General features: G+C 33.1%; 5 protein-coding genes across 7 annotated transcripts in view; 2 read left to right on the top strand and 3 right to left on the bottom strand.

Annotated features, from left to right (window-relative positions):
- Nucleotides 1-897, bottom strand: part of LOC106109778 (kelch-like protein 10) — a 2903-nt gene extending 2006 nt beyond the window's left edge. For both annotated transcript variants that reach the window (XM_013291385.1, XM_013291386.1), the window contains exon 1: nt 22-897. In XM_013291385.1, coding sequence (XP_013146839.1) covers nt 22-864 — 843 coding nt within the window. In that variant the 5' untranslated portion in view covers nt 865-897. The remainder of the gene's footprint in view (nt 1-21) is intronic.
- Nucleotides 898-1293: 396 nt separating this feature from the next.
- Nucleotides 1294-3311, top strand: LOC106109780 (60S ribosomal protein L18). Its single transcript, XM_013291388.1, has 4 exons — nt 1294-1392; nt 1521-1607; nt 1704-1965; nt 3084-3311. Exons 1-4 carry the CDS (start codon nt 1390-1392, stop codon nt 3281-3283), a joined length of 552 nt encoding a protein of 183 aa, XP_013146842.1. The 5' UTR covers nt 1294-1389; the 3' UTR covers nt 3284-3311.
- Nucleotides 3312-3635: 324 nt separating this feature from the next.
- LOC106109709 (folliculin) lies at nt 3636-5765 on the bottom strand. The gene is made up of 6 exons (XM_013291303.1): nt 5420-5765; nt 4933-5254; nt 4510-4769; nt 4101-4290; nt 3875-3977; nt 3636-3803 (listed from the first exon to the last, which is right to left on the bottom strand). Exons 1-6 carry the CDS (start codon nt 5684-5686, stop codon nt 3665-3667), a joined length of 1281 nt encoding a protein of 426 aa, XP_013146757.1. The 5' UTR covers nt 5687-5765; the 3' UTR covers nt 3636-3664.
- Nucleotides 5766-6298: 533 nt separating this feature from the next.
- Nucleotides 6299-10405, bottom strand: LOC106109810 (cytochrome c1, heme protein, mitochondrial). Its single transcript, XM_013291428.1, has 7 exons — nt 10297-10405; nt 9951-10001; nt 9545-9693; nt 8647-8773; nt 7999-8116; nt 7447-7628; nt 6299-6884 (listed from the first exon to the last, which is right to left on the bottom strand). Exons 1-7 carry the CDS (start codon nt 10363-10365, stop codon nt 6654-6656), a joined length of 927 nt encoding a protein of 308 aa, XP_013146882.1. The 5' UTR covers nt 10366-10405; the 3' UTR covers nt 6299-6653.
- Nucleotides 10406-10692: 287 nt separating this feature from the next.
- Nucleotides 10693-16542, top strand: part of LOC106109809 (protein arginine N-methyltransferase 7) — a 6248-nt gene continuing 398 nt past the window's right edge. Inside the window, exons 1-9 of one of the 2 annotated variants that reach the window (XM_013291425.1) lie at nt 10693-10862; nt 10957-11195; nt 11313-11558; nt 11956-12134; nt 12534-12759; nt 13062-13187; nt 13901-14676; nt 15505-15653; nt 16148-16307. In XM_013291425.1, coding sequence (XP_013146879.1) covers nt 10807-10862; nt 10957-11195; nt 11313-11558; nt 11956-12134; nt 12534-12759; nt 13062-13187; nt 13901-14676; nt 15505-15653; nt 16148-16307 — 2157 coding nt within the window. In that variant the 5' untranslated portion in view covers nt 10693-10806. The remainder of the gene's footprint in view (nt 10863-10956; nt 11196-11312; nt 11559-11955; nt 12135-12533; nt 12760-13061; nt 13188-13900; nt 14677-15504; nt 15654-16147; nt 16308-16542) is intronic. The other variant, XM_013291427.1, reaches the window with a different exon arrangement.

Here is a 16542-nt window from a genome sequence, read left to right as displayed (position 1 = left end):
TTAAATTGTAGCCACTCTCACCTCGTCATCAGCTACCGGTTGCCACTGAAGTATTTTGGATTTAAAATATTTATAGCTTATGTGCCCAAATCGCACACACGATAGCAAAGCAGGCACATATTTTCGTCTGTTTTCTAAATCATGTTCTACCCACGTTTTAACTGCTTGGAATACTATTTCTTCATTTCGAACATTGAGCTCGTCGTCTCTCAGTATGTCCTCTAATTCTTCATACGACAATGATTTGAATTCATTGCATTCTTTAAGAATTCTAGCGAAATTCTGTCTTATATACAATTTACCTTTCTTCTCCAATTCGCTGCAGAAATAGCATCTAGCAAATTTAAATATTCCAAGACAGTTGTGCGGTCTCAGTTCCTGCATTAGTAGTTGGCAACACAGTTGAATAATGCCCACAACATCGAATTGATCAGCATACGGCAACAATTTTTCAACATTTTCTACTGTTACTGTACACGTGCCTGTGTATGCATAGTCTAGAATCAACCCCATGTAATAACTTGGAACATCTACAAATATCTCAGTCTCTTCAGGTTGTCCCTTCTTCAGCGAATTTACAAATATTGCTTTAAAGTAAGGACTGACCGCTGATAGAATTGCTCTGTGAATCCGAATGGATTTCATATCTCTGCATATAATTGTGCCGTCGCATAGCTGATCGTTCTGTCTCAATTCATTCCAAATAGCAGGAAACTCAACAATTGAATAATTTTCAGGCAAACAAACACATTTACGCTTTCTTGTAACCGTCTTCTTTTTAGTTAAACGAGGCTTATTGGCGGATGGAGTACGAGCGGAATTTTTGGTTTTAGATAATTTTCTATGTTTCGTATTAAATTCCATCACTTCCGAAAAAACGGCGGTCGAAACTTTTCTGTCGCGATGACATATTTAAAGTCATAGGTATTCATTTGTTTATTAAGTATTTAAATATTTGAACTCGTCGCGATGTTTCACCTGCCTGATTTGGTTTCACCTATGAAAATTAGTAGTTTGTAGTGAAACCTAATGTAAACTATTACTAAAACTCACGCTTGCACGCAAGAGAGGTATGTAGTAGGCAGAGACTACGGATTACCAATTTGCGTGCTTCTGATACAGCTCTCAGGTCTCTTCCACTTTCATAGACCTACGTATATAATGGTCGTTGGTTTCGGATACTCTTAAAATCGATTCGCTTGAGTCATTCCCATTTTTTTATTTACACCATGGTTATTTTTACTTTTTTGGTTTATTTTTAGAATAATAACTGGCAACAAGAAAAGTAGTTTATGGATAACATTTAAAAATGTTATGCTGGTAACATTGATCAGAAAAGTCAAATAGTGTTATTGTCTATTGAACCCTCTTTTTCTTCCGGTTGTCAAGATGGTGAGTTTTGTTGAAGCAAATATAAAATAAATCTACAAAAATCGAAGTGAAAACGTAGTGTTGTGAAAGTTTTAAGTGTTTTTCGAATAGAGCAGTGATGTAAATATGTGTTTTATTCCTTATTTCAGGGAGTGGACATCAACCATAAACACGACAGGAAAGTTAGGCGCACCGAAGTCAAGTCTAAGGATATATACCTTAGGCTTTTGGTTAAGGTAATTATAATGTACCTGTAATAAGATTCATAATGTATGTATAACAATCGTGTATGGCACTTGTCAGAAATATAACCAAACTTTCTTTGTTTACAGTTGTACAGATACTTAGCCAGACGTACAAATGCTAAGTTCAACCAGATTATTTTGCGCCGTCTCTTCATGAGCCGCATCAACCGACCACCGATTTCATTGTCTCGTCTGTCACGTCACATGAAGAAGCCGACGCGCGAGGGTCTGATTGCGGTGGTCGTTGGTACGATCACCAATGACGTGCGCCTATACACGGTCCCCAAGCTGACAGTGGCTGCACTCCACGTTACTGAGAAGGCTCGTGCTCGGATCTTGGCTGCTGGAGGTCAGTAATAATAAAATGCAAACTTTTAATAACAAACGTGTTTAAGGTTAGAAAGCATGTTATACTGTGGACTTAAATTTTCCTCGAACATTTTACTTAAATATTGTATTATTCTTAATTTTATCTATAACTTTCCAATAATGCCTTTCGCTGCATTATTATTGTAAATTTTCCATCATATATTTTCAAAACAAGTAATAATGTAAACAATACTGTTTGCTCATCATACTAATATTATAAATGCGAAAGTTTAGATGGATGAATGGATGTTTGTTAGAATTTGTAGCCTAAAAGGCTGAACTGATTTAGTTAAAATTTGATATAGATATAGAGGATAGTCCAGAAGAACACATAGGCTACTGACAATTATTTTTTTATTTCACGCGGACGGAGTCGCGGGCGATAGCTAGTTATAAAATACTTATGATCACAAATTTAATTATATTCACGTGGCTATAGTCTATTCCTGTATGTTAAAACATAGTGATACCTAATCCAGAGCACTAAAGAGGATTAAAAAGACCTTATATAAAATAACTTCAAAAATTTGCTCCATCTTTTCAAAACATTTTTACAGGTTAGATATTTAGGTATTCATAGTTTATTTTCAGTATTTTAGACATAGATGATTCTTCTCAAAATTTCCCTTTATTGCTTATACAAAAAAATAACTAATACCTCCCTGTTTGACACAAATAATGAAATGTAGTTAATTTAGATAGATCACTTAATGATCACTATTGATGCAAAATATCATAATTTCAATATATAAGCAAAGAAAATGAATAAAAACAAAGTTAATTTTTATTCCTCAAATCTTATTAATGATCTCGAAAAAGTTTTTATGCAATTTAAAATCAGCACCACTCCAAATGAATTCATTTTTCAAACAATTACTGTTATGATGTGAAATGTTTGCAATTATGATTTACCTACTATTCTAAGAATGCAAAATATGCATTTCTTTTTGTTCTAATTAACTCATCAATACTAAATAAAGAGGAAAGATTTGTATTTTTGTATGAACTAAACATAAAACTACAGTACCGACTTAAAAAATTCTTTCACCTTTAGGTTAATTTATATTACAAATATCTAATTTTTTCATCTCTTTCCAGGAGAAATCCTTACCTTCGATCAGCTGGCTCTCCGCGCGCCGACTGGCCGTAAGACGGTGCTGATCCAAGGACGCAGGAACGCGCGTGAGGCAGTGCGACACTTTGGGCCCGCACCTGGTGCACCTCGCTCACACACCAAGCCCTATGTACGCACCAAGGGACACGAGCGCGCGCGCCCCAGCAGACGCTCCAACGTTTAATCATTTTAATATAAGGAGTACTATCTAATATTGTCTTTTATTTATAATCTCCTAATGGCTGTACCCCAACCATGATGTTTCACACTTGGACAGTAGTACTTGTAATGTGAACACTAACTGGCACCTGCCTGCACTACATACAATCCAATGTTATTTGCCAAGTGTGTACTAGGCATAAATACTTTACAATATTTCTAGTAGTTAATGCAAGGACTGAGTTACTAGTTTTTTAAAGAATTGTACACCATAAAGATTTATTTCATACATAAAACAAATGTATTTAGACTCGGATGGAATTAAAATAAAATTGCTTTTTATAATTTTTTTTTTAATAAATTGTAAATAAATTCCATAAATACATTTAAATATCACAGTTTATACTTAACTACAAAATGTATTCATCCAATAATTTAATAGCACTTCATCATGTGGCATTACTCCAAGTATTTGTTTTAATTTCACTATCGCATCAGATTTACGTCCTGAAGATGATATTGCTGATTTCAAAGTATTTGCAATCCTGAAAAATATAAAAACTGACAAAAGAATCATACAAAACATAGTTAATATATTTAGATTTGCTATACATACCCTAACCACTCCAGTAATAATGATTTAATATGATGATGGAGTGTTGGATCTTTGAACATTTGGTTATCAATTGCTGCCTCTATTCTGTTCATCAAAGTTGGACCTGTTTTAAATATAAAAATCCTCTTAAATTTTAATAAGGCAATGCAAACTAAATTGAAGCAGCACAAAGTTCTAAACAATCAAGTACATAAACACTAAATTGGTACTCAAGATATATACTAACATTTTTCAGGTAGTATCCCTGACCATTTGCATTCGAAATTCTCTCTTTTCCCTAAAATACAACATTTAGATGTGGCAACATTAATATCTTCATTAGATATTCTGCATTGCGCATCACTAGGAACTGGACAAAACAATAATAATCCCTTAATAATGTTTGCTGCTTCTGTAATATTTGAACTCACTATAACCTGTGAAAATATAATATGCTATTAGTAAATTAAAGTAACATGTACTTGTTACAGTTACAACATGGAGTAATAATAAAATTTTATGAGTTAAAAACTACCAATCTTTTACAGTATCAAAATTTAAAAATATAAGACTGAAAGATTTTAGAATGTTAACATAGCTCCAATATACTAATTTAAAAACAAATATATATATATATAAAGAAATATGTTACTTACATCTATTCCTGTTAAAATACAATATAACAATATTCTAAATATTGACTTGCTTAATAGATTTTCTAAAGATCTAATTGGTACTTCACCATCATAATTTGACAAACAAATGTCTTGCTCAAATATTGTGGTTTTCATTGTCTTTGGACATATCTTGTCAAGTAAATCCTTACTGGTGTATAGAGTTTCAGAATATGTCAGAGCACCAGTTTTTAACATCCATGTAAAATGTGAATGGAGTCTTTTGTAGACATTTTCATCACCTAAAAATGTGAAAAAACATATACAGAGTATAAAAAAGTACACTACTATTATTACATTTTGAATGTAAGTGTAGTTTTTTACATTTAGGCATAATAAGATAAATTTGGATTATGATACTAAGATACTTTTAAAGTTACTGAGACTAGTAAATTAAAATTTTACCAGTTAATTGTATTAAGGACCTTGATTGTCCGAAATCATTCCTTCCCGTCTTTAACCTCAATGCTCTTTGTGAACAGATGCTTTGTTCCTTCTCATACACCTCATCGGTTAAATGTTGGAGCTCTTTCGATATTTTCTGCATATGCTCTGATAGCATAGGAGTTAAATTGAGGAGTAACATTTTATCCTTCATCAGTACAACAATTGAGAACCATCTTTTCAATCCTCGAGCTCTAGTATCCTTAACTTGAAACATTAGACTAAGTACATGCCCTTGTGTTTCACTGAAGTATACTACTCCACCCTCTTTACTCCAGCTCACCTAAAAAACATAATTCAAAATGTACCATTTTTCATTTCGATGGTATGAAAAGCTACTTATTTAAATATGGTAGTGAATTGAAGTTATTGTCAATTATTACGTGTTACAAGACTAATTTTATATAGTTTTAAGATTTATAAGTTGTTAATTTTCTTAGGAACTCACTTCACATGTTATACTTCTTACAGCTGCTTGTCGTAAGAATGTATTTACTCCAGCGTTTGGCACAGATTCCCTGCTGCAATATATTGTCCCATCGTCTTCTCTTGATACTAATACAGTTTCAGGACCCAAAGAAGTACACCCGCTGCACTGAACGGAAGACTTCGAAGACTCCGTTGTATGGTTCTCGTCATCCGTGGTGAATGTACAAAATAGTGGACGAGGGCCGTGAGCTTCGCAAAAATGGCATAGCCCGATGATAGCATTCATATTAAGGAGAAAAATATTTCTTAAATTGCTTAACTTATTAGATAATTGAGCACCATAACATTATTTTTGTTTTGACTTATCAACAAAGTGTTGCCAGTGGTATCAAAAGAAAATTTTAATTGGTACATTTGTAAACGGAAATCGGTAGGATATCCATTTATTCTGTTTGTAATAAAACTTTTCATGCGTTAACTTTATTTTTTTTTTATAATTACTTGTGATTAAAACGTTTCTACAAGTTCAACTGCAAAATCTCGTCATCAAGCTCGAATTTGCTTTAAAACTTATCTCAGAATTAACCCCTGACACGTGAGAGACTGCTTTTAACCTTGCAGAATGCATTAGTACGATTAGTAGGGCGACACAGTTTTAAAGCTTTTGTATTAGTTTTGGACACGAAAAAAGAACTTCGGGCCTATCAAATATAACAAATTTATTTAAAAAAATTCTAACAAATTTATTTAAAATAAACCTATATTCAGTTCTATTTTTCCAGTTAGAAATTTTTTGATCAGGTTTTGTGTGGTTCAATCTCATTTCATAAATCTGTTCATTTATGATACCTGATCTCACTGTTCAGAATGTTTAACCAATAAAACACCATTCGTTATATTTTGGATAACTCATTTATTCAACTGTACACTGATTCAGTTTAACCCATAGAACATCACAAGCACAGTTCTTAGCACATTAACTAAATTTAAAGTTAATTTGACTGTGTTAAAATGATGGCATTTGTCTAACATTAAATATTTATAATAAAAATCACATCCCACAACAGTTCTTGTTAGGTCAACATGGTAACAGACGTCAATAACTACATGATTGCATATTTCCAGGAAAGAAATAAACATTGGTATTTATGAAATAAATTAATTTAATTATAAACAAATACACGTCTTGTGCCTATAGAAAAAAAAATGTCTAAAACAGTACAATTTGTTACTACTCTTTGTTTTAGCGGTATTTATTTCTTAGATACTGGTTTGTAAGCTAGTTTCCTGGACTTGAGGGTGCTCCATTTGTGCCGCTTGTAGTAGTAGACGATGGCGGCGAGGGTGGAGAAGATGCCGATGGCTTTAATGGTCATCAGACGGCGGTCGTCCAGCTCCGGCTCCGAGCACCAGCGGAGGAACGTGGACACGTCCTTGGCCAGCTGCGACGCGGTCGCCGGCGTACCGTCGCTGTACTCCGCAGCCTAAAATATTTGCATATTATAATACTTTTTCTTAACAAACACCAGAAAACCGTAAACACACACTTGTTATGTAGAATATCAGCAATTACAGTATATTTTTGAATAACATTCATTTAATGAAAAGCCCTACAATAACAACAAGCTTTAGGCTAAATATTTTTAAGCTATTCAACTTAAAGGGTAAGTAAATTAGAAAAACTGCTCTGCAAGAAAGTGACAAAACCTACAAGTCAATAGCAACAAAGAAGCAAGGTTGCCATGATTACTTAAATTCTTAGCTAATGGCAAAGGCGTTTATCGTCGTTTAAGCATTAAAATATTACTTCTTACTATAATATTATAAATTAGAATGTTTAGATGGATGGATGTATATTTGATAAAAGGTCTCTTCCGGAGTGGCTTAATGGATCTTGATGTTGGCATAGATATATAACAGTCAGGAAGAACTCACTTCTCTTATTTTTTTTCAAATTCTGTGCGGCAAGGGTCACAGGCAAAAGCCAGTTTGTTATTTTTTAATGTATGAAAGCCCTAGGTTAGCGATACATCAATGTGTACTTACTTCATCAAAAAGTACTTGTGCCATAGCGATGGCCCCTCCGGGGAAGTAGGGGTTGTAGTTCTGGCCCTCGCGCAGCAGCACGCCGGCGGGCGGGTCCGTGTAGCCCGTCAGCAGAGAGAAGATGTAGTCCTCGCCGCCCTTGCGGCCCAGCACTATCAGCGACAGGTCCGGCGGGTACGCGCCTACGATAATTCAACACTTAATTAGAGGGCAAGTATCACTTGTTTTACCATAAATTTTATTAGATCTACAGAAAATAAGCAAAGAGCAACCACTAGAAGAGAACTCTGTGATTTATTTTTTTAACTTAATGTAAATGTAATTTTCTATTCCTTAATTTTAAATCTACGGTTTTAAACTTTTATTTTTATTTCCCTTATTATATTTATTATAACTAACTCTCTAACCTCAGGTAAAATTTCCCCTTCTTCATAAAAAAAATGACAAGAGATTAACTTTTTATGTATCTACTTAAAGATTTTTTTCTTTATTTAATATGTATAGTTAAAATTTTATTTCATATGCAGGTAAAAATATTGGTAATATGCTTACCGTTATTGGCAGCCCTAGCAGCATTTTCATTGGGGTATGGCGAGGGGAAGTAGTCGGAGAGCTTGCCGGGCCTCTCAAAGTAATTTCCTTCCTCATCAGGACCATCCTTGATCATTACCTAAATAAAAAATTGATAAATCATTAAAAAGATAAGTATTAAAACAATGGGCACAAGTCCTATAAATGATGATAAGGAATTTATGTAACAAATAACATATTTTATCACTGGAAAATTAGAATGGACCTTTTATTTTTTTTTAAGTCTGTGAACATTTTCAGAAATCAAATAATTACACTTTCAATGATTTTTTGTCTGTTCATTTGTTCTGAAATGGCACAAATTTAGATTGTATTTATAACGACCTGTCGCCCACAAACTTCTACTTTACTTCTACTTTCTTTCTTCTTCTTCACTAATAAAATAAAAGGTCCACTGGGGCCTTTTTTTGTAATGAGTATGTATTGCAGTTAGGTAATACTAACACTGGCCCTGTTTGTACAGTAGAACCTCAATAACTCAAACCTTGGTAACTTAAAAACCTTTCCATCAGAGCCCAAAACCTCTATAACATAGACCCTTGATAGCTTGTGTTTCCCTTGGACTTTAACTTATCAAGGTTCTACTGTAATCAAAGTTAAAATACAAACCTCAGCAGCCTCAGCCTTAGCTTCTGCCTCAGTATGTGTCACATTCACCAAGTTACGGAACGCAATGTACTGTAGTGAATGGCAAGCCTTGCACACTTGCTTGTATACTTCATAACCACGGCGCACACTGAAAACAAAGTATTTCCTATAATTTTGCACTCTGCTTATTAAAAGGTCTAAATGTGTTATAATCTTGTAATATTTTAGTACAAAGATTTTAATGGGTGTTTTATAATGTATTTCCATAATGGATCAACAGATTTCAATTAAATTTAGCAAAGATGTAGAGCATAGTCTGAAAGGATATATGCTACTTACTAAGTTTCTTTAAAGAAATGCTCTGCATGGATGGAGTTGCAGGCAATAGCTAGTGTAAAATGTTTTTACATCTCTAATTTCTGTTAAACTCTTCAATACTGCAGGGATTACATAACTATCATACAATTTATATAAAAGATGAGTAGGTATCAAGATAAATAATACATTACATAAAACAGTTAATTTTTCATATCACTAATTCTAATGGAAAAAACATTCTAACAACATTCTGATTATTGTTATAGATTAAAGGTACAGAAGACAGTTATTATATTATATGTATATGGAAACTAAATTTCATGTTACATAATGTTAAATTAAAAATCAATAAACTGGATGTATGTCACATGTAGTTAGAACCTTGTCTAACTAAGGATCCACTTGTGATGTTTTTATTTTTCCTAGATTTCTTTTAGAGCCACCAGATTCTTTCAACATAATTGAAAAAACTTTATTTCAGTAAATAATGTCTCACCCTTTTTCAAAAAAAAATTATAATTTCCTTTGAGATAATGTTTTTTAAGTGATAATTGACGAACATATATGTTATTTATTAAAAGAAAGTATATGAAAAACTTACCTGGCATGGTCAAGTGATTGGAACCATCCATTGTGGCTCCAGGGCTGGTGGTATGGATGGGCCTCAGAGCCTGATGCATCCACAGACTGCTCAAGGGCAAACAGCAAGGCCCCAGCACCACCTCCTATTACACCTAACGTCGACAGGAGCTGAAAATAAGTGTATGAAAACTTAAGTAGCTATATAATGTTTTTTTTTTCCATAAAGAAAGCAGCAGATTGTTTATTTTTATCTGTTATCTTGAACTTCAAAAAAATCGATGACAATTAGAATAGTACATAAATTAAATTGAGTTATGGAGTACTCAGTGTTTCTAATTGTCATAAAGTACGTAATTTTGACATAACATTAAGGTTACATACTTATAATTATAAAAGTATGAAGGAATTAAAAAATCTAGACTTACCAATTTCCTACTCTTCGTCCATCCTTGAGCACTTGTGGACAGCTGACATACCTGCAATGTATAGGGTCCATTAGTTTTCTGCACTTGTTACATAATGTTGAGAAGGTTATCACTCGCCATGAAATTCTATTACAGAACTGAGCTAACGCAAGATCTCATACGTTTTACTGAGCCACATTTTTCACCACATTTAGCAAACTCTAACTTATAAAAATCGTAAAATACACCCGTTTTACATTGAATTCACAAGGTTTACGTTTTCATTTTTTTTACAATATAGATACTCAAAATTTGTTTTTAAATACTATTTTGAGCATAGAACGTAATTTTTAGATATTACGTATACCTGGGGTCCAACTAAGCCATAATTTTTCAAAAGTCGAGCCCCACAAATCCTGCCGACGGTGGCCGCCATGATAGCAAAACGTCGTAATGAAAGATTCGAATGACAACTATGACAACATAACTGCCATCACGAAAAATACGAAATCTTGAAGCGCTGCAGAATAAATACAATCACGCTAAATCACTCAATGCGATAGTCAGAGAATGCCTATGTCGATAATAATATTGTATAAGTGTAGTCAGAAATGACATTAAGTATAAATAAATGGCTACAACAGTCCCAGTTCTAATTAATTTTAACTCAAGTTTTCCTGTATAAGCCTTATTTTTTCGATATCTGTTGTCTATGCAAACACGTTTTATACCAATTTACTGTCACTGCCAATGTCAAATGTCAATCAATTCTTAAATATTGTGGCAAAAGGGTCGGCACATTGTTTTTGTAATGTTTTTTTTTTGGATTAAACGGTGTCTATAAATGAATTGAGACAAAGGTATATTGAGATACTAAATGTTTACAGTTTTGCACTCATATAAAAGTAGTATTTCACTGTCTTTCGTTATAAGGTATGTATCTCGCTGCTAAAAAAGGAACAGAGGTCGGAGGATACCGGTTATTGATAAATGTAAAAATGTTTTTAATTGACGTTAATTGTTATAGATTTAGAAGCTGTACTGCCAAAACTATGCAAGTTTTCACACAGAACCGTAACCCCATTACGGGAAGTACTGATTGGGAATTGCAGCCTGAAAATTATGATTATCATCAGGAAATAGCGCGTTCAGGGTTTGCTGATATGCTACACGATAAAGAAAGAAATCAAAAGTATTATAGAGCATTAAGGTTGGCTATTAAAAAAATGCATAATGATGGAAAAAAAGCTAATGTTTTGGATATTGGTAAGTATATTTTGCATATTCCAAGTAAAATATCTTATTAATCTTATTTGGAGGAAGAATTATTTTATTCTAGAGTAAATTACCTTAGTATTCTTAAATGCTGTTTAATAATTTTAGGCACAGGGACAGGTCTTCTTTCTATAATGGCAGCAAAATGCGGTGCTGACTCTATTGTCGCGTGTGAAGCATTCAAACCAATGGCAGAGTGCTGCATTAAGATATTGCAGCGTAATAATGTTGCTGACAAAATTACTGTCATACCGAAACGCTCAACTGATATTGTTGTTGGTGAGAACGGAGATATGAAAGAAAAGGCAAATATTTTAGTCACAGAAGTCTTTGATACTGAATTGATTGGTGAAGGTATGTAGATTGTTTCAAATAAATATGTAAAATAGCTCTGAACTGGTTGAACTGATCAGCTGAAAGTTATGAAGCTACTAGCACTCTGGGTGATATTTCTGTCACCCTTTTTTACTATGGACAGGGAGGTTAAGAGTGTTATGTAAGAACTACCTGTTCCAGTGTGGCTTCATGCATGAAATTATAAGAATTTAATTTAATTGTTTACATTAGTCAAATTCTCAATTGCAAATGTTAAAATTACCATTACCATAAACTTGCTTCCTTAATGTTGGCAGCTTATAGTTTATGGTCCCTTTCCCACATGAATGTTTTTTACAGTTAATTTAACATGTTTGAAATAAGTTCTGTAATTTTTAAAATGTAACATTAAATGTGTGTTACATGTTTATTCTAGGTGCTCTTGCAACATTTACCCATGCACACAAGTATCTTTTAGAGGAAGATTGTATAGTAGTGCCAGATTCAGCTGTGATTTATGCACAAGTTGTTGAATGTCCCACAATGCAGAAATGGAATAAATTAAATGATTTAGCCGATGAAGATTTAGATATTATCTTGAGGACACCTCAAAAGGTTTGTTTTACTCATAATTTTATTAACTGCATGAATTTTTACTTTTTTTTTATATAAATTGTTCTTTGTAGTAGTGAGACCATGTTCCATAAGTATTTTAAATAATGTTACACCTACTTAGATTCAAATTTTATTTAAAAAATACTGTTCATACTACTTGTAATGTTTTGAAACTTAATGAAAATCTTTAGCAATGGTTTTGATTAATTTTTCATAAATATGTTTTTGTTATTATTTTTGTTCACTTCTATTTCATATATTTCTCTGTATATACATAATTACTCACAATTTCATGAATTGTATTGCACAAGTGATTATTTTTACTTAAAAGGATGTCAACAGATACTGTATTTGTGATTTTGAATGCATATATTTAATTTATTTATTTATTAATTTCAGATGAAAGACTGTGCAGGTTCAGCTGCGGTACATGATGTACAACTATCTCAGCTACCTCGTAAAGCGTTTCGTGAACTATCGGAACAGATACCAGTGTTCTACTATGACTGGTCTGGTAAAAGTCCCATCGATCTCAAGAAGACTGTCAAACAAGAGTTTACAGTAACTAATACAGGGAAAGCACAGATGGTGTTTATGTGGTGGGAACTTAATATGGATACAGAAGGTAAATATTACTGTGACATGTTGGATATTGTCATCTCTTTTGTTATCTTTGATAAAATGAGACAGACTATAATCTTTATATTAATATTTGAAGTGAAAACTTTGTACCTTTGAAGGAAATTTCTCAATTTGAATTGTGAAAGCGGGAAATGTGGACAAATCTATTTTTTAATTTGTTATCAAACTGGTGAAGGTTGAAATAGGAAATAGGTGATCACTAGTATGAGATAATATTAAGTGTCACGGAATTTTGGGGTTAAAGTCTTCATCCGCGTAGAATAAAATGTTGAATTATTTCTTCAGATCGAAAAGTAGTTAAAATCAAGCCCAAACTGAAACAAAAGAATTTACGATATCCCACTAAATTGTTTCCACGGCAACCGATACCGACTCCTACGAGCAAGGCCGATACATCAATAGTAATCAGGCGTAAATATATCAAACCTATGTATTTCGTTAAATACTGATTGAGTAAAACTAGATATGCCTATCTCACTCTCTAATTCATTAGCTACTTACTATATAAAGTCCTGTTAAAATCGGTCTAGTCGATTCGAAGTTCAATTGGAACAAACGTAGAAGTAGGTAACGTAAGAATACGTCATGTGCATGAAATAAGAAAATATAGTTTTAGTATCCAATACAGATAATTTGAATTTATAGATTAAAGCTGTTCCCATGTGACTTCATCCGCATGAAATTATGAAAATTTTGTTTTATTGTTTACATTTGTCAAATTATCAATTACAAATGTCAAAATGACATGACATGATGAAAACCTTGCTTCCTTAATGTTGGCAGCAACTTATGGTCTCTTTCCCACATTAGGGTTTTTATCCAAAATATTTACCCAAGTTTAATGGCGTTAAAATATACAGCCTAAAGCGTGACTCACGTGTAGGGCTTTTTACTAAAGATAAGAATTGTTAAAAAATTACACTGTAATTGCTGAAATCTTAGACAACAAAGAAGTTTGTGTTTATGATTTATTATAATAGTATAGAAGTATAGATTTCACATAAGTAGGGTAGACAAAAAGAGTATAGTAATAGTAAACTAGTCTTAGAAGTTACTGCAAATTTGCTATTTTATTTTTCTACAAGAAATGTAATCAATCAATAAACTTAATTTATTTGTTACAGGTAAAATAGTATTAAGTTGTGCACCCTGGTGGTGTCATCCTGATGCAGATTTATCTTCGGAAAGACCACAGGATACAATACCCTGGAGAGATCACTGGATGCAAGCAATCTACTACCTCCCACAGGAACTAACCGTACATAAAGACACCGAACTCACTCTCATCTCATGTCAAGACGAATACTCCCTCTGGTTCTACTTAGAAGACCAAAAGACCAGATACAAAAATTACCAAAGACCGGTGTGTGAATGCGGAGTCCATATGGCATTGTCAAGAACACATGTATCATATTTAAATGATGGTAAAAGAAGTAAGAAACTTCTAGCACGACTTAAAGAAGAATTGGTCAGAGATGCTATCGTTCTAGATCTGAATGGTAGCACTTTGTTAGGTCTGGCAGCGGCTAAACTTGGCGCGAAGCATGTTTTTATTTTAGAAGATAATAAATTTAATATCGGAATTCTACATGACTATATGAAAGAGAATTTTCTAGAAAATGTAACGATTGTTGGGGAAGTTAGTGATCATATATTGAAAGAGGTTACAAATGTAACATGTGATCCTAATTTTAGTAACACAATAAGTCCTTGGGAGAATCTCAAAATTGCTTACCTTTTACACCAGTATAGAGGTAAATTACGAGATACAATCTCAATAATACCTGAAGGCTGTGAGTTCTGGGCGATGCCGGTCGAGTTTTTGGATTTGCACAAGATTAGAGTACCTTTAGAGGTCTGTGAAGGAATTGATATGACTATCTTTGATCAACTTGTTGAGGTATGTTGAATTAATCATACTTCATACTAATATTATAAATGCGAAAGTTTAGGTGGATGGATGGATAGATGGATGTTTGATAGAGTTTGAAGCCTAAACTGTTGAACGGATCTTGTTGAAATTTATTATTTTTATTTTTTATTTTATTATAAAGAGGAAAGATTTTTATTTTTGTATGTATTTGATTCACGTAATAACTACCGTCCAAATTTTAAAAATTCTTTCTAAAAAGGAAATTAATCCATGAGTAGCTTAGGGTATATTTTTTATTATTATTTAACCTTACGCGGACGAAGTCGCGAGCAACAGCTAGTTATATTATATGTTTAAAACGATAAGTTGTAGCTTAAATACTACAGAAATATTCAAATAAATTAATACAGTAGAACCTCGATAACTCAAACCTTGGTAACTTAAAAACCTCTACAATTTCAAAAAATTATATGTTCCTTCCAATCAGATCCCAAAACCTCTATAACATAGACCTTTGATAACTTAAAATATTTTGTGTTTTCCTTGAACGTTAACTTATCGAAGTTCTACTGTAGTTACTTAGCCGAATACTGAAAAGAAACTTAAACATTCCCTTATTAAATATCACTTACAATCTGACAGATTTAAAAACTTTAATATAATAAAAAAAGAACGTCTATAATATGCGGATATTAGATAATTAATAATTAAGATTAAATACTAGTAAATTTGGTTTAAGAATGTGCTAAAACCATTTTGTATCACTTTAACCTTTTCAATGCTACTATGATTTTTATGGCACTGGATGCCTGCAATAACGAGTTGTCCTAGCTGAGTATAACATGTAATGTGCAGAGTTCCCGTATACTAAGCGATGTGGACATCGAGGCGCAGCCCCTGTGGGAGTACCCGAGCAATTGCCGCGGCTTGCCGCGCAAACTACTTACCGTCGACTTCCAAAATCTCAAGATGAAACTCGCCACTGATGGTGTTAATAGCTTCACGTAAATGACACTTTAAATATTGCCCAATTATTGGTTAGAAATTGTAATTTTACTTTAGTACAGTCGCGGAAATTTGTGGTAAACTTAATGGAAAATTGCCTTGTGGCTTGCAACTAAACAAACTCCGTCTCTTACAATTAACTAATTCGATAGCATTGAGTTCTGTTAAGAGCAGATAATCATAAAAACTAATTATCAGTGTAATGTCCGACCTTTTTTTAGTACAGACACATATAAAAGCCTTCAAACTACTGAAGCTTAAAAAGAACACCGCCATATTCCCAGACTGTACCTGACATTATGTATATCATTTTTGTATAAAATTAAGATTAAAAATAACGCCATTTAATTACAATAATTTTAAAATCGGTTATTTTTTGTGACTTTTGTAATGAAAAAAAAAAAGTTTAACACCTTTGTTAGTTATCTTTAGTTTAGCATTGAACCTTTTTGACCCCAAGTAGCATTGAAGATGTTGTGATTTCTCTAACCAGGGATGTGGAGACAGAAGAACGTCAGCGGATAAACGGGTTTGTGTTATGGACGTGTTGGTCTGTGGGCGGCAAGACGCTCAGCTGCGGGCCCACGGAGCGGCCGGCGGTGGGCGCGCGCCTGGAGTGGGACCCGCACACGCGACAGGGTGTTAAGATACTCGTAAGTATCAAATATCGCTTCCTTATTCGCTGTTTATATATGATTTTATATTTTATTTATTTATGCAAAAACTTAATATTACAGATCTCATATGATTTCTAAAATATGTTCCACATTAATTGTTTTTTTATCAGTCTTGAATATCTGTTTGGCATATACTTGAAAGTTTATTAAATTAAAGTTTTGTATAATTTAAATTTATGTAATTTGACGACTTAAGGAAAGAGAGAGAGAG

The sequence above is a fragment of the Papilio polytes genome, unplaced genomic scaffold (genome assembly GCF_000836215.1).
Source record: "Papilio polytes unplaced genomic scaffold, Ppol_1.0 DF821067.1, whole genome shotgun sequence".
NCBI lineage: Eukaryota > Metazoa > Arthropoda > Insecta > Lepidoptera > Papilionidae > Papilio > Papilio polytes.
The sequence above is the reverse complement of the archived record's forward strand: the minus strand, read 5'-3'. Positions and strand labels throughout refer to the sequence as shown.